Source organism: Volvox carteri (assembly GCF_000143455.1).
Source record: "Volvox carteri f. nagariensis unplaced genomic scaffold VOLCAscaffold_10, whole genome shotgun sequence".
NCBI lineage: Eukaryota > Viridiplantae > Chlorophyta > Chlorophyceae > Chlamydomonadales > Volvocaceae > Volvox > Volvox carteri.
The window spans coordinates 1,126,447-1,150,697 of NW_003307553.1; the positions used below are offsets into that span (position 1 = coordinate 1,126,447).

At 57.5% G+C, this 24,251-nt stretch overlaps 3 protein-coding genes across 3 annotated transcripts; 1 reads left to right on the forward strand and 2 right to left on the reverse strand.

Moving 5' to 3' along the window:
• Nucleotides 1-583: 583 nt before the first annotated feature.
• Nucleotides 584-8,823, forward strand: VOLCADRAFT_88849 (uncharacterized protein; the record flags this gene model as incomplete). Its single annotated transcript, XM_002948420.1, has 11 exons — nucleotides 584-640; nucleotides 728-2,906; nucleotides 3,641-4,203; nucleotides 4,499-4,593; nucleotides 5,122-5,151; nucleotides 5,241-5,297; nucleotides 5,958-6,083; nucleotides 6,491-6,553; nucleotides 7,074-7,307; nucleotides 7,702-7,885; nucleotides 8,116-8,823. 11 exons carry the CDS (start codon nucleotides 584-586, stop codon nucleotides 8,821-8,823), a joined length of 4,296 nt encoding a protein of 1,431 aa, XP_002948466.1.
• A 2,269-nt stretch (nucleotides 8,824-11,092) lies between these two features.
• Nucleotides 11,093-12,139, reverse strand: VOLCADRAFT_58407 (DJ-1 family protein; the record flags this gene model as incomplete). The annotated part of the gene is made up of 3 exons (XM_002948549.1): nucleotides 11,093-11,252; nucleotides 11,602-11,795; nucleotides 11,972-12,139. The coding sequence occupies 3 exons, from the start codon at nucleotides 12,137-12,139 to the stop codon at nucleotides 11,093-11,095; spliced, it is 522 nt and encodes a 173-aa protein (XP_002948595.1).
• A 6,788-nt stretch (nucleotides 12,140-18,927) lies between these two features.
• Nucleotides 18,928-24,161, reverse strand: VOLCADRAFT_127412 (kinesin 15 subfamily kinesin; the record flags this gene model as incomplete). Its single annotated transcript, XM_002948550.1, has 14 exons — nucleotides 18,928-18,981; nucleotides 19,121-19,196; nucleotides 19,365-19,513; nucleotides 19,656-19,757; nucleotides 19,836-19,958; nucleotides 20,055-20,227; nucleotides 20,524-20,706; nucleotides 22,324-22,403; nucleotides 22,517-22,605; nucleotides 22,841-22,920; nucleotides 23,299-23,427; nucleotides 23,612-23,740; nucleotides 23,854-23,887; nucleotides 24,111-24,161. Coding segments are annotated over 14 exons (1,452 nt in total), but the record flags the coding sequence as incomplete, so codon positions are not given.
• Between the last annotated feature and the right edge of the window lie 90 nt (nucleotides 24,162-24,251).

Below are 24,251 nucleotides of genomic sequence, written 5' to 3' on the forward strand. Positions count from 1 at the left end.
GCTAGCATGTGGCCTGAAAACACCTAAGGATGGATGTCGTTATCGTTTCACAATAGTTCACAGCGACAATTCCAAAGGGATGCATGCTCCGTGGTCGTGTGTCGTATCCGGCATTTCATGCACTTCACACCAGTCCATGGAACATACTTTCCATTCTTGCCAGCAGGAGTACTACTTGTCATAAACATTATTTTACCCAAGGATAAGCCATAGGCAATTTTCAGTCCTGCGTTCTTTCGCAAGGGGGGTAGCTCTAGCACATGTATCATGCGAGGGGTATTGTGTTGTTGCCGCGACTGTTACCAAAGTACTCGTGAGACGACCTCCTCACCTTTTACGCATACCGCCAGGGTTGTTGAGTTACGCTGCAAGATATTTCCACCTAAACCAGGAGATGCGGAAGGATTCTCAGAATTTTGTTTTGCCTGATTTAGATGACGTTGATGATGATGATGATGATGATGATACAGTACCTGTGCACCGTCCGCTGCGGCGCCTTAAACGAAACGCGAGTTCCGAGCAATCCAACTTGCCCAACTGCGTTTCTTCTCCTTCCCGGCATAACTCGGGAGAGCATCAATTGATGCTGCCGCTTGAGCTCAAGTCAGATCTCTTGGCGGAGGAAAGCCATCCAGTCCAGGTTGGCTGCACCCCAGCTCAAACCAGCCCCTTCATCTCCGCGCCTTCTTCTGGCGTCAACGCGTTGGCCACCGGTCCACTCATACAGGGCGCAAACCTTACCAACACAGAACCCCATCAGCCACAGAATTCCCTACCGCTTTTAGATTTCACACCCTTGCCGGTATCAACCGACGTGGTCGCAACCGAATTCCTGTACAGCAACGCAAACGGTGATGGCGACTTGCTCGTGCCCCGAAGGAAGCGGCAGCGGTTGGGAGACCCCGACAAATCTCAAGACTTTAGTAAAAGCAAAGGTATTGCAGGGCGGGCACCGGCCCCCTTGGTTAAGGTAGAGCACTGTGGCGCGGTGGTGTATGAGGACGCTGCCGCCGAGCTCACCGACGCCAGGACGGAGCGGGCCATTAGCGAGGCGCAGCCGGATCTGGGAGCACGTGCCGCCCAGCCACTGTCGGCAGATCCGCAACGCAATGGTTCACCGTGCGCTTCTGTGCAAGCAGGAGCGCTTGCACACCTGAGCGCGGTAATGGCTGTAGCAAATGCAGCAACGGAGCTAACAGCTGTAGCGGGACCCGCGGTAGTAGACGCCGAGGCGACGAAGGCCGTCTCGACAGCCGCTGTCGCCGCTACAGCTGCCACCGCCGCCGCCGACGACGACGACAATGTGGGCGACGTCAAGATGGCGGATGTACGACCACACGACGTGGACACGTCGTCATACGGCATGGGTGATCAGGACCAGGGCCCGATCCCGACACCAGGACTCGGTGAGATCACGCGGGCGAGACCATCAGCTGGGGCAGACCACCAGCTAGCTGCCTCAAGCAGTGATGGCGGCGGCGGCGACGATGGACGGTACGTATCCCGGGCGAGGCGTGAAAAGGCCGTCGCAGCTGCGCGGGTGTGGACTGATGACGATGATAGCGACAAAGGTGACGCCGTTGGCGGCGGTAGCGCCAGGACGGCGGATGATATTGCCGCAAAGAAGCGACAGCCGTCTAGCCGCGACCAGAAGGCAGCCGTAGCCGCGGCGACAGGCGAATCCTCAGGCGGCCGCAGCCTCAGCAGTGGCACAAGCCATGGCCGCAAGGCACCGCATAAAAAGCAACATGAGGAAAGCGAGGATAGGGAGGAGAACCAGCAGCAGGAAGACGCACCAACTACGAGGCGCAGCGCTCGGCAGCAGGCTGCGAGGCGACAGCAGACACTCGAGCAGTGGGTGTTCGGGGAACGAGGCACGGGACGCCGAGGAAGCCGGGTGGAGGACGCGGACTTTGACTATCGAGGCAAGGGAGAAGAAAAGGAGGAGGAAGGGGAGGAGGAGGACAAAGAGCCAAAGCACGCTCGCGGTCGAGGGGTAGGGAAGCCCTCACCGGATAGAAAGGCTAGGAAGACAGGCAAGCGCGGGGAATGCAGGAAGAAGGGCAGCAAGGAGAGCAGCAGCGGCGCTGCCAGCGACAAAGGGGAGGAGGAAGACTCGGATGACGGCGGTGACGGTACGCTGCAGGTAGAGAAGCGGCGCTGCGACCGGACAGACGCTGTCAGTCGCCGCTCCAGTGGCGGCAAGCTTGCGGCCGCGTCCGCCGCGGGCGCCGCAGCAATTCCAGAGATTCCGGCGGCGGCGTCCAAGCGGCTCCGTGGCCCTCTGTCGCCGTTATCGCAGGCTGAGACGAAGCGACGGCGAAGGCAGCAAGAATCGCCAGGACCCAACATTGATGCAGTAGTAGCAGCCGTAGCAGCACCAGCACCACCAGCTGTTGCAGCGGGCAAACAGCGGCGTACCAGGCGGCGGCAGCTCGGGTCTGATAGCGACGGCGAGGATGAGCCGGTCCCTGGCACCGCGGTAGCAGCAGCAGGAGGCGCTGGTAGGAGCGACGAAGAGGAGGGCCAGGACGGCACTCGCAATCACGGTGATGGTGGTGGTGGTGGTGGTGGTGGTCGCAGACGCAGCGGTCGCCTCTGCCGGGCCTCACAGCCGACGGCATCAGCGGCGGCGGCAGCGACGCCGCCAACAATGTCAGGCGCGGCTGCTGAGTTTGAAAATGCTGAGGCGCTATTAGACGAGCTGGAGGACGAGGGCATGGATGACATCGTTCTTGAGCCGAACCCCTCCAAGACTCGATCGGCTAGGGTGAAGGCGGCGGCGGCGGCGGCTATCGGGGGCTGGCAGGGACGGCGCCTGCGGGCGGTGAAGGAGCGGAAGGTGCTGACGGCGGCCGAGCTACGGGAGAAGGCTCGGAGAAAGCTAGAGGGCGCGCTTGAACGAGGTGAATTTGATAGCACAGGGCAGGCTAGGTAGCCCACAAGAAAGACCCAAGGGGCGGGGCCAGGGCGGTGGTAGGAGGGTAAATATTCTGAGTGCTACACGGGCTCAGCTGGTACGTATGGTAGCCGCGCTGGTCTGCATGTGGCGGAGCCAGAGCTGCGGGGCTTGATGTCTGCCTGCGACACCTTAAATTATGCAACCTCATTTTGATGGTAATGATGCGAAAGTTTTTACTTTTGAACGCCCTGTCGGCATCTCCAAATCACCAGCTGACGTAGGAGTCCACACCTGAAGATACATACAGCTGGGAAGGGAAGGGAAGGGGGCGGGCCGGGAACGCAAGTGGCCCCCGCCGGCCACTTACGGCCTGCGGGGTGAGGACTGTGGTATAGGGGCGATATGAGGAGGCCCCATACAGAGCTAGCGGGACAGAGGAGTAAAAGGGCATGAAGGTGGTCCCTGCGCCCCGCTGGCGCAACCCCCTTGCTCTGCGCGGCGTCAGGTAGCGCCCATCACCTCATCTGCTATCCCTGGCTTCCACCCACCCACCCACCCACCGATATATAGTCTACTTTTTATTGCATTTAGGCTCCCGCCACCTGTCCGCCGTGTCCGCCACTTTTGCTTTCGCATTCGCTTACCGCGTGAGCCCTCTGTCGAGGACGCTAGCGCCCCCTGCCTGAGTAGTACCGGCGGTACCGTCTTTTCCACCATGTGTAACGCAACGGTCCTTAGGAGGCGACGTTGCCGACAATGACGAGGAGGACGATGACGAGGAGGAGGAAGAGGAGGAGGACAGCGTCGGCAGGGACGTCGGCAATGGCCGTCAGCAGCGGAGGCGACGGCTGTTGCAGCACCCGGGTCTTGATGAGGACGTCGATGCGGAGATAGCCGCGCACGCGATGTCGATGTGCGCTTCCGATGAAGAGGAAGAAGAAGAAGCGGAAGCCGCAGCGGAACGAGCCCTGGAGGATGACATCGAGCCCAGAGGCGGCGCGGGTGGGAAGCGGCACGGGTCGATGGCAGCAGCTGCGGCAGCTGCAGCCATGGCTGGACAGGGCGAAGAGGACGATGATGTTGATAGTTTCATTAACGACGGTGCGGTGGAGGAAGGAGAGGCGAGTAGCGACGTGGAGCAGTTGGAGGAGGAGGAGCCGAAGACGCCGCAGAAGGATCGCCGCAGTCGCCGCGGCGATGGCGCAGGGGCGGCTGCGGGTGGTAGTCCCGGAGGATTGCGCTCGCCGCCGGTGGCGGGGCGTGTGGGCTCGAGCAACTTTGAGAACTTCAAGTCCTGGGTGGTGAGCGCAATCCTTGGGCTTGGGCTTGGGAATAGGGCCGAGGCAGAAGCGCGGCGGCTGTTGGGTTATGGGGCTCACTGCATGACAAAGAGAAAAAAGGTTGTACCCGTAATTCCTAGTTGCCTCTGTTTTGATTGTCACGTTCACGAGTGCAATCCATTCATCCTTCCGTCCTTCCCTCCCGTTCTTTACTCTTTCCTTCCCGCGTCCGTCCAAGAATGAGATTGCGTTGTATTCTTTCTCTCTGACGATACCCCTCTTTTTGTAATTTTTGTAATTCTTGTTTTCCTCGCAGACGCCCATGCTGTGCGAGCTGTTGCGGCTCCGAATGGCGGGTGAGGACGAGGACGAGACGCTTCAGGCGGAGATGGACCAGGCGGCTCGGTGCAGGTGGGCGTTAGTCAAGGGGTGTTAGTGGAAGGAAGGATGGCAGGTAGATGGGGGCCTGAATGTTCCTCTGTGTGGCACGGTCCCCGGCAACTGCCTTTGGCCGCTGGCTGCTCTTCACTTGCTAGAAGCAGTAGCATTGGTGCGAGGAGGTGCGAGGATGGGTGGGAGGGTGAGAGGAGGCGCGCATTCATTCACTGAAAAGCAGAGTGACAGGAAGTCACGGCACAGAACGTGCATGAGCGGCACCACCTTTAGACACCTGTGCTTCTCCTGCGGAATGTTGTGCGTGTGTGTTTCTGCGTGTGCGTGTGTGTGCTTTTTATGGGGGGGGGAAAAGAGGAGAGGGTGTCCAGTTGTTGCCCATGCACGGTTTTCACGTCTTGTCTTGAACTGGCTTGTGCCCTGCTATTCCTCCGGTATGGCAACGCTGGCTGCCATGTCCTTCCTTCCGTACTTCTGTCGCACCCAAGACCTTATCTAACCTTCCATCCATTTCACCCATCCATGCATCCATCCACCCAACCGCAGGCGATTTGAAGGAGATCTCAAGACAGCCAGGTGGGCAAGCGGGGCGATTTCCTGCTCGGTGGTTCCGGAGCGCTTCTGGTTCGGTACTTGATTGAGCTCACCCTCGGTCGTGTCCGCAGGGAGAATACGAAGTCGTACTCGTGGGTCCACGCCGTTACCAAGCTCGGACTGGAAAGGTACGAAAACTGTCGTACTGCAGCTCGGGTGGGCAAGCCGCTCGGACGGCTCGGATACGAAACTGTACAAGCCAGTGGTTCTTTGGGAAAGCGGGAAGCGGGAAGCGGGCTCGCAGCCGGGCCCCAGGCAGCAGATCTTTCCCGCTTTGTTCGGCGGTCTGGAGTTGTGAGTCATATACCTCTGGAATTCTGTCATGATGTATCCGGTTTGCCTCGAAGATAGCGTGCGGGTTGGCGTTTTTTGTAGCTGCGGCGAAAGACATGATATATAATGAGCGTTGCAATTGCAACGCAGTGCAACTGACGTGTCCTCTTCTGTGCTTTAAAAAAGTGATCCGAGTCGTGCGCAGGACCTGGCAAAAGGGGATGGCAGAGGAGGATTCCCTATGCTGCTGACCCAGACATAGAATGTTGTGCTGCAGGATGAGCGTCCTCTGATATGTGTGTGCATCACCGTCGTCCGATATGCGCGCTTTGGTACTGCTGCTGTACTCTATAAGAAATAATTGCCTTAGCCCGCCGCAGCCCGCTGCTGTGGGCCCTTCCTAAAGGCCCTTCTTTCCCTGATCACCATTGTGCCCAACATGATGTTACCGCCATACATCGTACATATGCTTCTGCCGTTCCGTAACGTACAGTCCTACGTGCCGTGTCGTGCAGGGCGTTGTTGCGGTATCCGACGCTTCTGATCGATGGCATGACGACCGCGCAATTCTACGGCCCCTCCGGCGCGGGGGCAGTCCAGGCGGCTATCGCCCGGGAGGTGGGGATGGAGATGGACCCCGGGTGAGGAGCACCCTGTTGGCGGAAAGCCGTACCCGTGCCACACCATGCGGCGGCGCCACAGCCTAATCGGTCCTGACGGTGTCGTGCTTTAATGGTCTGAGAGCCGCGGCCGGGCAGGAACTGGCGAGGATGGTACACGAATAAAACGTTTTTAAGCGTTTTGCGTTGTGTTGGGCGCGTAGGCCTTTCTCTCTCTCTCTCCATCCCTCGTGGAAGTCTCTCAACCTGTTGTTCTTTACGGATACTTCCTTGTGGCGTCATAGGAACCCTTTCTGCGGTCCTCCGTTGCATCCTCCGGTTTATGGGTTCATGCAGTCCGGTGCGCCATGGCGGGATGGTGCATTGATATGGTGGGGATGGCACAAACTGACAAACGGCACCAGTACCTTTTGCCCCTGCACGCGCAGGACCCTATCGCTTGGCAGCTTGGAGGACAGGGCGGTGGGTTGCGACATCTGCCACTCATACAGGTGACGAGGGAGCTCGATAGTATTAGGCGGAGGGAATAAAGCTTGGCAGCAGGGTTGCGAAGAATGGGTTTTCGACTGACACACCGGTCAAACAATCATGTGCCAAATTCCAACACTCTGTAAAGGCGGTCATGGCCTCGAAGGCTGGAGCTAATCGAGTGAGCATCTGGGCAAGCTTTGCTTCATGCGAGAGACCAAAGGATGCTTAAAGGGATTTATCCCGGCAAGAGGTCAATGATCGGGGGATGCCCAGGAGGTGTAGAATGTGTAACTGGCGACGAGATTTGAGCACCGTGCAAAGCAAACCCTCCAAAAGGCCCCGACCCCAAAACGAAGGTCTTGGAGGGCTGCTGGGAGGGCCGAGACTGCATCACTCCTTGCGTTGCCTGGCCGAGCTGGGTGCTATCCTCCTGTTGTGTTGTTGTTGTTGTTGTTGTTGTCTCCCTTATCACACAACTTGAACAGCCAAACAACTGATGACCTGTTGTCCACTGACCAAACGGATTTGGTTGCATCACAGGACTCACCGCCTTCACACGCTCACCCTAGGAGGCGACGCAGTGGATGAACACGACGGGGGGTCGCGTGGAGCGGCGAGTGAAAAGGAAGAGGACAAGGAGGAGACACGGGAGTTCGTGGCGGGTGGCATGTGTTGCGAACGAGTGGTGCTGTTCCACGTGATCTGCCACTTCAAGCGTTTTATGTTGGCATCGTTCAAGAGGAAACTCAAGACGATTCTGAGGAGGAAGAGGCGGTAAGAGCATCACGGGCCCCCCGGGGGGGGAAGGAAACGACGTCTACGTGTTGTGATCCTATGACCACATGATGGATGCTTGACCACGTGGACAGAGGGCAAATGTCAGATGTTAGATATGGGGATGCTGGTGCCTCAGACCGGCGAAGGCCGAGGCAAAGGTGGAAGGGGGAAGGTGGAAGGTGGAAGGGAAACGCGGAGAAGCCGTGCAAGGAAGTGCAAGCTGGTGACCGCAAAATTGCTCCTAACTAATTTTCAAGAGAACCTGGGGAAGTGCTGTTACGCCTGTTTTTTAGGAAGGCAGTGAGGACAGACATTGGCTGGAGGGAGATGTCTTGGATATGGTACGGTCTGTGAGTACGACGCTGCCGTACGGCCCATTTGCATCCGGCAGGGTGCCTGCCGCTGGCGGCACTCTGTCCGTGGACACCCGCCGAGAGGTGCTCTTCGAGCTGCTGGACGACAAGCGGGACCCTTACCTGTACGATGTGTACAAGAAGTACAGGGAGATCATCGCCGCGGCTGAGAAGTTGTACATGACACAGAACATGAAGGAGCGTTTCTTGCCAGGAAGATTGGTGCGTGCCTGTGGGGGCCTTGTGCCGTGATGCATGAATGCGGGCGGACGTGCTAGCGGTATCAAGAGCTATGTCACCGGTTTTGTGCCACCGCAGGGACTGTTGTTCAGTTCTCGGTTCGGCTCGCCATTCCGCCATTTTGGAACCATCTCGGTGTCTGTATGTTTTACATGCTCGTACATTGCGTGTCCTCATTGCTCGTCCACATTGCTTGTCTTTGCCGTGAAGAGAGGAAACCCGGGGGATGGGGCCTTCAGGTATCGGAGGTGATGTACGAGCTCCACAACTCCGTCGATGGCTACGAGTCTGACATACCCGGCATGCCTCCAGAGGCGGAAGAAGGGGAAGATGAGGAGCGAGGCGAGGATAGCGACGATAGTTGTGCGGGCGACGTGGGTGGGGATGAGGGCGACGGCAACCCTGTGATGGAGGACGACGACAGTGGCAGCGCCGGCGGTGGTGATGATGATGACGGGGATAGTGATGATGGCGGCCGCAAGCAACGTGGCAATCGCGGCAGCAGGAGGTCGACAGCAGCACGGAGGCGGCGCCTTGTGGTGGACGGCGATTGTGAGGACGATGGCGACGACGGCAAAGATGCAGGCGGCGGTAACCGTGCGAGCGGCGCCATTGTGCTTGGAGTCAGCGACATGCGGGAAGCCACCCGACGCATGCGGGCTGACGCCGCCGCAGCGGCAGCGGCAGCGGCTGCTGCTGCAGCAGCTGCTGCCAAGAAGGCGGCAGTAGCTGCTGAGCGTGCGGCTGCTGATGCGGCGGTCGCGGCGGCGGCGGCCATTGCTGCCGCCAATGCTGACCAAGACCCGCCGCTTTCATCGCCAACAACTGCGCCACCACGGTCACAGATCGGCAGCGGCGGCAGCCGCCAAATGAGGATCACGGAACTTCTGTCCCCGCGGGGCGGCCACCAGCGACAGTAGCGAACGCCAGATGGGTTGCGAGGGGGCCACCGGACCGGTACGCCGGGGACGGCCAGGGGCTCTGCGGGTCCCATTGAGGTGGTGAACTTGTTGAACAGCAGCAGTAGCGACGAGGCCGAGCCAGGGGCCGTGACGGACGCGGCGGAAGCGGTTCAACAGGATACCGGTGGCACAGCGCCAGTTACTAACTTTACAGGGACAGGGTTTATGTGTGGCGCTGTTGGAGAGAGACATGTAGCACCTGTGCCACCGTTGGCAACGCTGGCGGCGGCAGAGAGCCCCGCTTTAGCGCTGGCGCAGCAGGTGTCTGCGACTGCGGCAGCGGGGACGACGTCCGTGGTGGCTCCCTCTCTGGACCCCACTCAGTCGCCATTGCTCAAGCCATCTCATGCAGCTGTGCCTGAAGGGATTTAGGCCCCGCTGGCGGTGGCGGCGGCAGCAGCTTGGCGCAGAGGCTAAACCTGACTTCGTCAGCGGTCGTGGCCCGCTTGGCTGACCCGCACCGCGCTTCGCAGCAGCAGCAACCAACACAGCTGCATAGTCTTGCTGTATCTTCTCATCGTGTTGCTTCTCCACCGCCTGTAGCTCCTCGAGTTCATCATCATCAGCATGGCCATGTGGGGCAGCAGGACCAGGCGCCTGTCCAGGAGGTTACTTGCCCCTTGGGTGCGGCCCGACGGGGAGTGGCTTTTCTGTACAGAGCGAGGCCACTGGTACCCGGGTGGCTCAAGCTGCCGCTGCATTGTGAAGCAAGGGCTGCCAAACGGGTGAGCTGGCTGCTCCGTTACTCTCCGTTTGGGAGTCCGTTGAGGTGTCCTCCGCCCTCCTACATACTTGGAGGGCTTTGTGGCAGCTGAAACTCCTACCCTAGTTATGCGGGTGAAAGGCTCCATGCGGCTTTTCGCCTTTCTAATTTAAACTGCAGAAGGCCTTGGTTTTGGCTGTACGATCTGTTGGAGCCACAGGCCTTGTCAAATGTATGTATTTTGTTTTCGATGCATTTCGGAGGGTCGGCATTCTTGGTAATGTCGGTTTTGTTTAGCACGTTCATTGCCGCGTTTGCTCGAGACCAAATGTGCGATTGTAGGGCTGCCATGTTCATCTGTTGGTGTTCGGTTGGCCGTGCAACTGTCGTATGTCGGTGTGCTGTATTAATGATATGGTTTGTTTCGTGACCGGCGGCGGGCTAAGCTACTGTACGGGTGCATGGGCCGCCCCCGGCGGGTTGTGTTAGGGCTGTCGGATTGGGTTTCCCTGAGTTGGTATGCCTTCGCTGTGCGGTCAAGTGGAGCTCAGGCATGGTGGTGATGTGCCTCTCGCATATGGAGATACATGGCAAGGTCATGGCGGCTGATTGTCACAACTATGCGGTCCACCGGTGACGAGATATGGTCAGATTGGGGCAGATATTATGGTGGTCAGACTAGGCAATTATGTAAGGGGAGAGTGGAGATTAGGTAGGAAAACCGGACCCGGGAAGGCAAAGCGGGGGCCTTCGGTCAGCTTTGCACGACTCCAGGCAGCACCGCGGCGTGCAGGATGTGAGGGAGATGGTTGCGTTCGTGTTCTCTGCGATCACCGCGGTCCCGCCGTGTACTCGCGGAAAACGGACGCCAATGCGGCTCGCTGCATGTCATACCTACCTTTCGACACCGCTGTGTGTCCATCTCATATGATAACTGATGATCTTTGCCCCTGCAAGCATATCGATAGCTATACATAATGTTCTGCACAAACGACGCCGTTGCACATGCGCGTTCCAAACCATATCCCTACCTCGTTGTGCAGTGCACTTCATTTGCTATGCCGCGGCAGGCAACCCTTGCCACAGCAGCTTCCCTGGCTTCATACCGCGCCGCGCGGCTGTTACATCCTACCAACCAGTCCCCGCGTGTTCAACGAACCAACTGAGCAGAAAGTGCTGACGTCACATTCGCAAGTTTACCGAAGCAAATACTTCTGCGCCGAAGTGGTAGGAAATGCTTTTTTGAAGATATCGACAGGGAGAATGACGCCAGAGCTGGAAGATTAGCCGTCAACGAGTTTCCGCTCCTCATACTCGTTTCTTCATTCCGGCCCCGCACGACGTGTGAAGGGCCAGTACCCAAAAAACCTCTTCCTGCCTTTTGCTGATGGCCTAGGTACTGAGCACAATATTGCGGCTCCCAATGAGGAGTACCCGCCAGCGATATCCCCTGGCCCACCTGTGCTACCCTAAGTAGTTCCATATGTGCAAGGAAATCCACAACACCCTTGCATATGGCCCCAGCTAAATCTTGTAGGGGTACATGACCATGGGCCCAGCCACTTGCATGGCCTTCTCCTCCCCGAAGAGCTGCTTAACCAGCGACAGCGCGAACTCAAAGGCAGTCCCTGGGCCGCGGCTGGTGGTGAGGTTGCCGTCCACCACGACCCTGTCCAACACCTTGCTGCGAAGGCGCAACGCAGGGCGAAATACACAGCATTTAGTTTTGAATATAGGACCCTGTAGCGAGACGACCCTGGCGTGCGGCTTTTGACAGGGAGGGGCACGATATCGAAGCAGGGCGGACTGTCCGAGCATTGTGAAGCAGAAGTGGCCCAGGCTGCAGCCTAAAAGCCCCCAGCGGCGCCTACATTACTTGCTGCTTCAGCTGCCCGATGCGCGAGAAGGCATTGCCTTATTAGGAAACGAGATAGCTGAGCTGCCGCATAACCTCAAGCAGTACACATGCACTTGTTCACGCAATCACACAGCTGGATGTTAAAGCAGCAGGCGACCCCGCACCGATGGCGCACCTCTGGTCCTTGAGGCCGTCTGAAAATGCGGGGTGCGCCGTCGCTACCTTGCCGTCCAATAGCCCCTTGTTCTCAAAGAAAACATATGGCGTCGCGCATATAGCGGCATACATCAGACCGGCATCCTTTTGAGCTCTGACCATGCCCTCCAGCACTGTGGAATCGCGTAGCCGCTCTGCGCCAGGCATGCCGCCCTGAGTCGATGACGTAGGAAATTATCAGCTTCTAAACTGCTCACAGAAATATCAGTTGATACGACGCCGGCCAATCAATATATGTTTGGCAAATGACAGCGTTAACTCCTGAGCTGAGAACGCCATGCCGGTACAATTGCTGCAACACCCGGACAGCGGCCCTATCCCAAGCTTACCGGGCATGCTATAAGATCGTAGCTGCACTTTGAGCACTCGTTAATATGCTTGTCCGCGATAAGCTTGACCCCGCGAGAACAAACTACGTCTATGGAATCCTCGACCGATGCTACGGTAACCAAGGCCCCTGCCCGCCTGAGAACGTCAATTACAATCACTGCTTCCATCTCCTCTGTCCCATTTCCAATTGGGACCAACACACGCTTCAAGTCATCTGCTGTACCAGCGGCTGCCATCACCGACACAGTTCGCCTGTGAGGCCTCAGAGATTGTACTCTGACCTTCGCCGGTGCGAACTCTATGCAACAGGGATGCACCGATGATGTTGCACCACGACTGGTTGTCCAACGCGCAGCTTTCAGCAGCATGGTAGGGTAAAGCTCTTTCCAAGGATGAACAGTTGCAAAATGTTATAATAATATACCGATGTACCGTAACGTAAGTCGTGAAACACAATTAATCAGGCAGTACTCAGTTTTGTAAGGCCCATAACGGAAGGCAATGTACGGCAGACTAAACCGCTCTGGAAAGCAGAGCACAAGGGTTTGCCCCGCGTATTTTCCCACACGCGGAGGGGGTTAACACTGTCATATTTTAACACAAGCACCATACTGAAATCCATCACTGCCCAGGGCTCTAAACCGCACTCCACCTGCACACGTGCCATCGCCATACATAGCACAAGCCTGCACAAGGACCATCATGCTCACATCTCCGGCCCACCTACCACCAGTGGAACGCATTGCCCCCAGGCAACCTTCACACGCCTTCCTCCCCTTTGACGCACCCACATGCGGCCCACAAACATTTACCAGATAACACTACAACCTCGCTGCACCGCTTGCTGAAACCAACCCTGCCGCGAATCCTATGTGAGGAAATGTTCGCAAACTAACGTCAAAACGTTCCTTTACCTACCAAATGCATTGGTACAGACGCCCATATGTACGCCGCCACCGCCTTTTCGCAAATACGACACAACCGCAGGACCCACGGCAACTGATAGCTACATTATGTCATCATAAACGTGCGCAACATGGCCGACTTCGCAAGTGTGCGGCCACTGTCTTGGGGCCCCCTGCTATCACCCCTTCCGCGAGGCGGTCTTGCTTGATCCGTTACCAACCCATTGCCGTAGAACGATGCCTGTCATGCCCTTGGTACGCAACTTGGCGGGCGTGAGGATTGCCACGTGAGCCTCCTGCCCAGGGCTGCCGTCTACTGACACGCCCTTTCGGCACAGGAAGCGCTGCACCCAGGTGCCCTTGTTGGCGGCGCCGTGTTCCATGCCGGCAGCTGACGGAGCCGGAGCATGGCCCCTATGGATGTAGGGTGAGGATAGAAGGGACAGCGCGCCGACTCGTAATCCAACCGCCGCGCCAAGGAATGATGGCAACGTGCGAAGGTGTCGGCATGATACCAATTCCTGATGCGCCAACCGTCAACAGGTGCATCGGTGAATCTACGGATAACACAGCTCACATGTGACCGGCCAGACGGATACCGCATACGGTACACCGTACCCATTACGTCGATCACACGCCAAAGGCAGCGCACCGGCTGCGAACCTATACTCACCTGCTTCCACCGCCTTTTGAGTAGCCGTAGCCAAGACCCGTTTTCCCTGATGCCACAGAAGGCGCCACCTGGCTGTAGGTTGCGTTTCGGCTGGACCGACCCAGGGGCCTCCCACCAAGCGACATGCCACTTAAACTTTGGCCCATAGGTCCATACTCCATATGCGACAAGCTTGGCATCGGGTAAGTCATAGCATGGCCTTCCACGGTGCTGCCGTCGCTCCTGGCCGTGTACATGTACGGGCCACCTGGAGGCCAGGTTGCAGGGTGCGTGCCGGCAGTGCTGCCGATTGGCCGTATCGTACCAAACGTGTAGTGCTGCTGTTGGCGATGCCCCAGCTGTGGTTGTTGGACCATGCCCATGCTGCGACGCAGGTCGTCTAACTGCTCCTCCAGGGATGCAGCAACCTGACGAGCATGCGCCGCATCCTCTTCCGCCGCCATTGCCTTTGCTTGCATCGCCGAGAGCTGCTCGGAGGTGCTGGACAGCTCGGTGCGCAACTCCTCTATTTCGTGGGCACGATGCGCACAGGACAGTTCCAACGTCCTGCGAAACAGGCAAATGGTAAGGGAGATGCAATATAGGAACTGGCTCCATGGACCGCGTATTATGGCAATAGCTGACACGTGTATGCGCAGCCTTACAGCGACCAACCCGTCCTGTGAGGCCTTACAGTGATGCACGAAAAGATATTTCGACATGTGAACCAAGCCTCACCACGACCTTCAAAGGATGGATTAATTTGAAATATTGTGTCGTATGGCCCCACAGACACACCTCAGCTTGTTCATGAGCAGCTCCTCACGCCGCTCTAGGCCCCGCAACTCCAAAGCGTAGCGGTCGCACTGCTCCACCGCCTCCGCCGCCTGCTGGCGGAAGCGCACCGCCTCGGTAGTGGAACGCTGCAGCGACGCGTCCAGCTCCGTCACCCTGGCCTGCAGCTCGTCCACTTTTGCATCCCGTTTCCACATCTGCGTCTGCAGATTGCTTGCCAGGCGCGCCGCGTGGCTTTGCAGCTCAAAAAACTGATCGCGTTCTGCCAATGCAGCTCGCAGTGATGCCTCCAGCTGCTCATTGCGCTCCAGGAGTACAAATACCTGGCAGTCACGGCTGCGAAGCTGGGCCTGTAGATTGGCCTCCCGACGCGTGCCGGACTCCGGGTCACGGTTGGGCCCCCAAGTTGTGAGCGGATGTGGATCGGAGTCCGAGCTTCAAGGCGGTGTGCGGCGCGTTATCAAAGGAGGAAAGAACGTGGGGCTGGGTATGAGATCACATCTAATCATTGATTACACGGTTAGCACCTGGGCCGCAAGATTGCCATGTACATACCAAGTATGGATCGTGCATGATGACGTATGGTGATGGGCAGAGCTTGCCAAACATCGTTGTAGGGGCTTTGCGGACTACCTCCTTGACTGTCCCACATGGTCGTTGTGGGAGAAGGACACTCACCAGGCAGGCGACGGTGGTGCGATGAAGCCATGCGTATTGACGCAGCTCGTATCCTGTGCAACAACTGTTGCAGTGTCAGCGGGCCTGCTAGAGCCAGGCTGAGCGGCCACGTCGATGGGTGAGCATCCTTGCTCAGCACTTGGCCGCGGCGTGGCAAATTGCATGCCCCCTTGGAGCTCCTGCATCTCCTGTTCCACGCGCTCCAGCCGCGCGCGCGCTTCCCCCAGCTCCTCCTCCAGTCCAGCCACGCGCTGGTCGCGTTCCAAGAGCCTACTTGGACGGCACATATGGCAAGGGTTGAGGCGGGTAGGGCGCGCTCGCTCATTTGTTTTATTCACGCCTAATTTTCTCTTCTCCGGCACAAACGAGGCGTTGCAAAAGGTGGATATAGACAACGTTGGCATTAGCTTCCAAGACCCCATCCTGCACTATAGGTCGCAGGGTCCGACCTTCCTCTTACAACCCCCGGAAGAAGCACTGATGGCGCCAGCTCACCCGTCTCGGAGCTTGCCAAGGAGCACTACCAGCTCAGTCTTCATGGCCATTCCTTCCTCTTGCACGAAGCCGATCAAGCGGGCCATGGGACTGGGGATAACTACGCCGGTGTTTTGAGACCCACAGGATTGCGACGGTGACATTATGACACTCATGCAGACTGGGAGCCGGGGAAGCGAGTATTGTGGTGTGGAACCGGCGCCAAAGCTGAGTGGGCTCCCTACGCCCGTCTCGAAGCTCTCGATGACGCGCGGACGCTCCGCCGGTGAGACCGTAACCGGCTCACTGTCGTGCGCCGTGGACACGCTAGTGGCTTCGGCGTCCACGGTAGCCTTGCAAGCCACCGGTGAGGATGCATTGGTAACCGTTGCGGTGTATTGCACCGGGGTGCCCACCTCGCGGAGCCCCTGCCTCAAAATTGCCCTTATCTCGCTGATCTGCCTGCAGACAACAAAGGTGGAGAGGCGGGGAAACAGTGTCGGCGGTCATGCATGCTTCCATAGTACTGTGCCAGGGTTATGCACAATTGCTGCCGCTGCCCTAGCCGCAATTGCCACCCCGTATGTGCAGCAAGTCCGGAATACAGGGTGGAGTGAGCTGGCAGGTTGCATACCGTGTCACCACATCTTCACAGTCCCGCAGCCGCTCGTCACGCTCCGCAATTTCTTCAATCATCCCGTTGTTAAGCGCAACCAGGTCTGCAGCCTTCTGGGGACAAAGGGATGGGAGGGCATGCATTAGCTCCATTACCACGGTGTGCGGAACAGGAGTGCTCCGCCGACTCAAGGCCACCTGTAGTCCACCGCCCATCTCACCTGGACTGCTGCATCCTGGGCTTCTCTGAGCGCTTGCTGCAGCTTGTCACGCAGCTGCGCCTCAGCCTGTCCGTGCATGGAGTTTCATATACAGTTACAAGTTCCGCACGAGTGGTGGGTTGTCCGTCAAAGCCCAGTGGCCATGGACTACATAGGTGCGGATAATAGTTTCCACTCGCTGCACCACTAACAGTGAGATCTTTCATCAGCAGTTGCCTACGTGACGCTTGCTCTGGCATTGGCACGATATGCATGCCGGAAACGGGAGTGCACCTTGATTCTTACACGCTTCCCTTACAAGCTGCGTCTTTCCCTTGCCAAGCCGACGCCAGCCTTGACAATTTCATCCTACTAAAGGTCTGTCCCAAATCCTCAAACCCATGACCAGTCGCCTTCCCCCTGCCCGCGCTGACCTGGAGTCTCACAGCCAGTTCCCTTTCCAGCATGGCCATATTGTCCACAAGCACCTCTTCGCACAAACGGCTTGGACCAGCACCCTCTGGAGTCACAGGAGACCCGGCGGCGCTGTGGTCACGGCCACTGCAGGACACAACGTTGTCCGGTGTGCTGGCCGCGTTCACCCCTGGAGATTGGTCTTCTGGCCAGTGAGCAAGTGTTCCGCATTCCAGTAAGCGGGGAGACCATTCATTAGGTGATTGGTTGGTTGTGTGGCAACGGCCAGCGGTGTTGCGAGATGCTGACCATGCTGGCCGCGAACCGAACGGGGGTTGCCCGGAAACTCCAGTTACACACGGTGAAAGCGCCGTGCATGGCAACACCAGAACCTTGTCCTTGTTGCGGTCTGTTTCGCGATGGCCGCCCGGACTTTTGCTGCAAGGTCCATGCATGTTTTCTTTGTTGTTGAGCGAGAGTGGCATGAGAGGGTTTGTGTTGCAAGGAGGCGTGGAGTACAGAGCGCGTGCACGCTTGCTGTCCAACTTGGTGGCGCTCATTGTCGCCTCAAATGAGCCCACGGCGCCACTGGCAAATCCACCGAAAGCGGAGACCGGGGATGGAGGACTGTCGCATACACTGCTACCAGCAGCCCCGACGCGCGCGGGACTGTGGATCTGTGGCTTCACATTTCCAGCCCTCGCATCTGCGGACTGTGGATGGCTGCAGGGTGTCACTGCTAAACTTGGCTCGGCCAGGAGGTCAGCCGTCTTGCTGCGCCGGACTTCCACCGCTGCCATAACCGACACACTTGGCGGCTGCAACTGGAGTTCCAGTAGCATAATACGCCGCGTTTCGGACATGCCTGATACGTCCGTGCTGCCATCCCAGCCGACACTCCGAGCAATGCCCACGCCGCTGTCTATTCTGCCACTGCTGCAGCGCCCCTTGGACCACGACGGCGATGGACTTTCCTTGTACCGCGGTGATGCCAGGGTTATCTGCTTGTCGGGCGGCATGGGCAGTTCGCACGCAATGGATTCTGACGCGGCGGGTGCCTCCAGTGAGCTGGTGGCCTTTTTCTTCGCTCCCACCGCTTCTGCTGCGTATGTCTCGTCCTCACGCCCAGCCGAGCGTAGCCGGTCTTCACCATTTAAGCGGCAATCAAACAATGGGTTCACGCGTACCAGTGCACCCAGCGAGCGTGATTCTGCAGCATCGTCGCTGTCCTGTCGTATCATGCCGGTCGCCTCGGTTTGCAGCGGAGAGCCAGCCTGCAGGCTGGCCAACGAGCGGAAGTTGGTGAGACTGAAGGATGGCGGGGCGCTTTCGTAGCTGCGGTTACCGTCTGGTGAGCTGACCGGCACGGAGTGCTGAAGCTCGTCGCTCCCTGCCCTGTTGGCTCCAAAAGCCAACGCCTTGACCTCCGCGCCCTTGCTGTGGCATCGGCTGCGCATCTCCATAAACGCATCAGAGCCCTGCGCCTCAGAGCCGCAAGAAATGCTCGGAGAGGGGGGTGGAGGCGACGGTCGTGCTGAGGAAGCAGAAGCGGACTCTTGGCCAGAGCTGCCGCCGAGCGACGTGGGGCTTGCCAGGCGCACCTGCTCGCTTAGGGATGCGACGGTTGGTGCTGTTCGAGCCTGTTCGGGGGAAGCGCCCAGGAACTCGTCCATGTAGTATTCCTCGGCAGCTTCTGTGACGGCTTCAAGGCCCCCAGAGATGAGACAGGATTCCGCAGGGGAGTAGCGGTGGCGTTGCTTGCAGCGCCACTCGTTGCGGCCCGAATTCTCCTGCACAGCATTGTCAACGTCCGCTGTTCTCGTGGCTGCTTCGAGCTGCCGCTGCAAGTTGCGATTTTGCTGTACAAGTGCGTCGTATGAGCCCTTGAGCGCCGTGTATGCCTCTTCAAGGGCCATGTGGTCTTGTTGTTCCGGGTCGGTTTGTATGACCACCGCTTGGGTAGGCTCTCTCCGCTGTTGCTGGTAGGCCTCCAGTAGACCCGTCAGTTGCTCACACTTCTGAAGCAGCTGTTGGTTCTGCTGTACTGCGTCGGTACGCTTCAAATGAGCATCGTCCCGCTCGCAAAGCGCCTCACGTAGCTGTTCCTCCAATGCCTGCATCCGCACGGCCACAGGAAGTTAGCACATTATCGTCTCCAGGCAGCCTGCCGTCATGCAGATACAAGGCAAGTTGCATCATACACCGATTCGCTGAAGCCATACCTGCAGCTGCGCCAATGTTGGACGGGTGCGCAGCTCGTGCAGCTCATCCTCACACTGCGCAGCAACGAATACATTATGTTCCATGGCCATACGTACAAGGACGGCTCCTTCAAGTGACACTGGCCAATAGATATCTCCCTGCTGGCTCCGCATCATGGTAAAGCTTGCACTTAAAGCGCAGTTTACGGCGCACCTGCTCAACGGTGGCCTCCAGGGCCGACATCTCGCAGCGTTGCGCCTCGCACTGCTCCTCCAGGGCCGCGTGCTCCCTTCAGGCACAGACGACCGCAAAGGAATCATGCACTTGGCGAGAACACCATGAAACTGCCTAGCCAATCGTCCAAGCCCGTTCAGGCACCCTCCCTTAAGTCCCTACTAAACAAATAGCATTCGTGGTAATGTGATGATTTCGGGTCTTCCCAACAAAACCCTCTTACATTCGCAGCCGCGAGTACTCCGCCTCCTTGGCAACAAGCTTCTCCTCCAATTCGCCGTTAACCTGCAGGGCTTGATGCAGCTGCGAGACGCGTGCAGCAGTCTGGTCGCGCCACGCGGACAGCTCCTCGATACCTTGCGGGGGCCCATCCTGCGTGCATAAGTAGCCATTCCATACTAACGCGAAAAGGTCACCTAGTCACAGATTCGCACTTGCACACGAAAGCAGGCCCCAACACAGGCTTCGTATTCTGAAAGATGCCCCGCTCCAACTCCCAAAGCGCGCGGCGCACCTTAGCGTGGAGAGTTCTGAAGATTGACAGTTCTTGTCGCAACCGCTGCACCTCTCCTTGAAGGATGACGGCGTCACCTTGGTGGTCCTCATTTATGACCGCCTGCACGCCATGCCAAGGTACGGAGGTCAACGCCCAATCCGAATATATTCAAAATGTGCAGAAAGACGACATGCGTACCCGGTTCCGCACACGCTTGGCACGCAATGCGAACCCTAACGTGATGTTGGTCTCGGTGGCGCATGTTGGCGACGGGTTGAGGTTGGCGATAATGAGCGTCTTCGCGTTGCCGCCCAAGCAGTCCTGCGGATGACATGACAGGAAAAAGTATCAGCTGAGCGGACGCAAGCGGCCGTACGTACGGTTCGTAGGGTTCGTACCCTTAACCCTTTAGTGTACCTGCAAAAGAAAAGTGAGCTTGGAGTCACGATACGGCACTGGTCCCTGGTTCCGGTTGCGGTCTGACAGCCGCGCGATGACAAGGCACAGCGTGCTGAGCGACTTGTTGATTGCATTAGTCTCCTTCTGCCGTGCACTGCCGTAGTCGGCGCCCCTGGGCGTGCGCTCACTTCCTGTAGGGCGGAGCAGGCACAAACTTTGCATTGGAGAATGACATTATCTACCTGCATCAGGGTTTTGACGGTAGCCGAAGTTTCTTTATGACACACGTGGGTAAGCATCGCCTACAGCCGCGACTCTGAAACCCAATGCAGTAGATACATTCGTGGATGCTGTGCGTCTCCCAGGTGATACATGATCGGCGCAATATTTGCACGGCGAGTGAGGCAACGGCCCAGGCAAAGCTGGAACCTGGCGGCCTCATTGCGCTTCACCGGCACGCATCCTTTCAGACAATGGGCCTACGCACCTGCCAGGTCTACCAGCTGCAACCGCGAGCGCCTAATGCGCACGACGCCCGTGTCCATTTTGTCCTTGGCCTCCATGTACAGCGTGAGGATGCAGTGGGAACGGCTCGACACCGGGTTGGATGCCGTTTCCGCAACAGCTCGGTTTGAGGTGCCGTGACGTAGTAGCTGGAGAGCCTCGGCAGCTGGGTGCAACAGGACGAAATACCGGATGGGAGGGTTGGCCTAGTGGGGAGTCTGGCATGATATGCAAGGGGAGGGGAGAACCACAACCCAAACACGCAAGTACATGACCCTCATGTCTGCATTGACGCCATAGATTGTGAAAGCCTCTGTTTGGGTCCATGGAGATGTCCTGTGGGCGCGGCCTCATGAGCCACCACAGCTGCCATCCCACGCTCTGGACACGTTCGTCTGTTCATTGGACGAAGCCAAGCTCAAATGCGCCCTCGCCAGCTGATACCGTGCCTCCTATTTGCCAACGCTGGGCCACTGCTCACCGTGCGCATGTTTTTCCTTTGGAGCATACCGAGGAGTTCTGTGCTGCTTTTGGCAGAGTGTTAATGCGTGAATTAATGCTTGTGTTTCATCCCGTGGTTTGCGTTCCATCCAGATGAAGCTTTCAGGGTGCCGTGAGTTGAAGACACCTGACCTCGTGAAGAACTGCTGGGGAACCCCTCTCCCGGGTCCCCTTCCCGGGATGCAGACTGGAAGAGAATGCCGGCCTGACGAAAAAGTTACAACCGTGGACCCCTAACTTCCAGTACGCTGCTTCCCTTCGGCGCTGTTGCAAGGAGCTGAGGTTTTGGAATGCAGACGCCATACTCGCCCCCCTTGAGCGCAGGAGGGGGGCCTCCGACGGCGTTTTGGAGGACACAGTGGCCTCATTCCAGACGCTGCTCCCACGGCGGCCCGCAGGGAAAAAAACTAGCACTGAACAAGCTCGACCAGCCGCTAACCCGCTTCTGGGCCAGCTGCGCTTCCAAAACTTGGTACCGCTTCGTGTAAAGGAAGGTAGCATCTAAGGTTGATGTATGGCGGGTGGCATCCCTTGCCCTCAGCTGCCGTACGTCGAACGCTTTGGACTTCCCTTGCCTAAAGGCAACCCGAGGATTTTGCTCCCGCCAGCCAGAGCTATGCATGGTAGTCTTCTCAAGGATTAGATATGGCTGACGTTGCCACGTGCATACGTAGCAACCTCGAACCGCGACTCGAGTGAAGGGGTCTGGTCACCAGAAAAGGTGCCGTTACAAGCACTTTATCACGCAAAATAATCTGGACGTTTTCATCACTCGTAAATCGTGTGGCTTACAAATTCGGCTGAGTTGCTGGTCGTTAAACCCAACCGTCCCCGATAATCTTATTCCACGGATGGAAAAGGGAAACAGCCACAGACGGAGCTGCACTATGCATGTCTTTGGCAAATGCCCTGCGTCTATCGAAATCTGCACGCAATGTGGCATCGCCCCTTAGACAGGTGACGACACACTAAGCGCCATGGAATAAATATTAACACTGGGAGCTCAGTTTTCCATGCAAGCTGCGATCTGGTCGAAGCGCACTGACCTGGGTTAAGCTTTAATTCCTTCCTTTAGTGTGTTTCTTATTTCTTAAACCCTCTGTATGCAGGGTGTGGTTTATGCTTCCCTCTGGATGCAACATGTAACTTGTGCAGAATGGGGCCTAAATCCCAATTCCCCCAATCGTTGTCGATTCATGCCAAAGGCACGTGAAGTGCAAAAAGCTACCGATAGCCTGCCGGTATCAGCCTGGACCGATTGCGCTGGGGACGAGAAACTTACCTGAATGCACCACGACCTCTGACAGGTTAACCACCATCACGCCGCTATCCATGCTCTCCCGAATTTGCAACTTAACCTGCCTGCGTGTTACAGCAGCAGAAACACTATTACACGGCCTGCCGGGCTAAGATCGCAAGGACAGAAGAAATTCCATGAGGAAAGCAAGCAGAGGCCTTCCAAGCCAAGTTCCTACCGGGGATTCAAGAGGTCCGTCACCACCTCTTGGTAGATCTGCAGCATGCTCGCTTTGACCAGGTATTCTGTAGCACCAGTGTTCGCAGGCTTGTTGAGTGGCGATCGCCCTGCGGGCGGCTTAGGTGCATGGACATTCTCGGGTGTCCTTTGCGGTGACGGCGGAGGTGGGGTAAGGCAGCTGTTGCGCGGCGGCACACCGCTAGGGGTGGGGATGCCGCTGCGTCCCCGCGACCGAACGTGTGCGGCGACAGGGGTGGTGCAGGCTTGCTGCGACGCGGGCGGCGGCTGGGGTAAATGGCGCGCTCCCGCCGTAGCGATCGACTGTTTGTGGTTTGATCCCCCGTTGCTGTCGGCAGCAATCTGCTGGAAGATGTATCCCAGGACTCGTGGAATGAGCCCAGCCTGCAGCGGCCGGAAGATGCGGACGCATGCACAAGTGATTAGCTAATCTCAAGGAGCTACTAAACCGTGAAGCGGCAGTCGGCAGTCTCTTTACCATGGGGCGTCCATATTTGGACTCGGGACGAGTTGCCTATTTGCTCAAGGCGGCGGGTGTTCTGTCTATCAATATACGTATGCGTACGTCTCCGTGAATGCAAAAGCCAGGGTGTTAGGACACAAAACCTGCGCTGATGGCAATGTCCAGGCAGTGATCCTAGGTTTCAAGTGCAAGGCCCGAGGGTAGAGGCCCATGGCCGGCATAGGTGAATGTGTCTTTTAACCATTCGCAGCATCAGCTTACCTCACGGGGCATGTCATCGAAGCAGTTGGACGACAGGCTGCGGGGTGCCTTGTCAGAGGGCAGGTTACCAAGCATTGTATGCGTTTTCCCGCTACCCGTCTGGCCATACGCGATGATGGCTGCGTTATAGAAGGCCAGGAAATGGTCTGCCATCGGGCGTCCAGCAACTGTGAGGACAGGGTGCAACTCAACACATGTTAAGTTGCCTTCGGCGGAGGGTAGCTTAGCTGCATGGCCCTACACTCATCGCTCCCGAACCAAAAAGGGGGGTTAGCACAGTGCAGTGCAGGCATACGTTATGCGATGTTCCCTCTTAGTAACATGCAGTTATCTGCGCAAAACTGCACTCACCCCTGAAAAAGCTGCTTTGTCGTGTGTGCGGCGAGGCCACGAAGTCGAAGTCCCAATGGGCATTCTCGGCTCCAGGAGCAGACAGAGCCAGAGCTTTGTGACAAACGTACTTAACGTAGTCCGGAAGGTCTGCCAAGTTGGTAACCATTTCACGGATTTAGTCTCACAGGTTAGTAACGGGAGCTGTACTTAAGAGCGTGAAACGAAGCGGTCAGAAAGGCAGAATGCTTCAACGTTCGCACCTGGCGTAGTTGAAGGCCGGATCTTTGGAATAAGCTGCATAACGAGTTCAGGAATATGTCAGCGCCTGGTCGCATGCCCTAGAGCGGCAAAACGTTGAAACATGTCAGCTCCTTCACCTTGATGCTTTCCTCCGATGGCACGCCTCCTCTCGACCATGGGCCCTCTGTAAGCTGCGTTGGGTATGACAGCCCATGATGTCACAGCTCTTGCGATCCAGCGGCAGGTGACTTTACAGCTGTCGCTGCCTCCAACCCACCGTGCTGCTCGTGTAGCTGGGCTCCATGGGATCAAGCCTATGGTTTGACATTTGGCATGAGGACTACAGAAATTGTTAGGTAAACCTAAACAGACATGAAAGATTTCTACTGTATTATAGTTCAGCTATTGACGCGCCTTT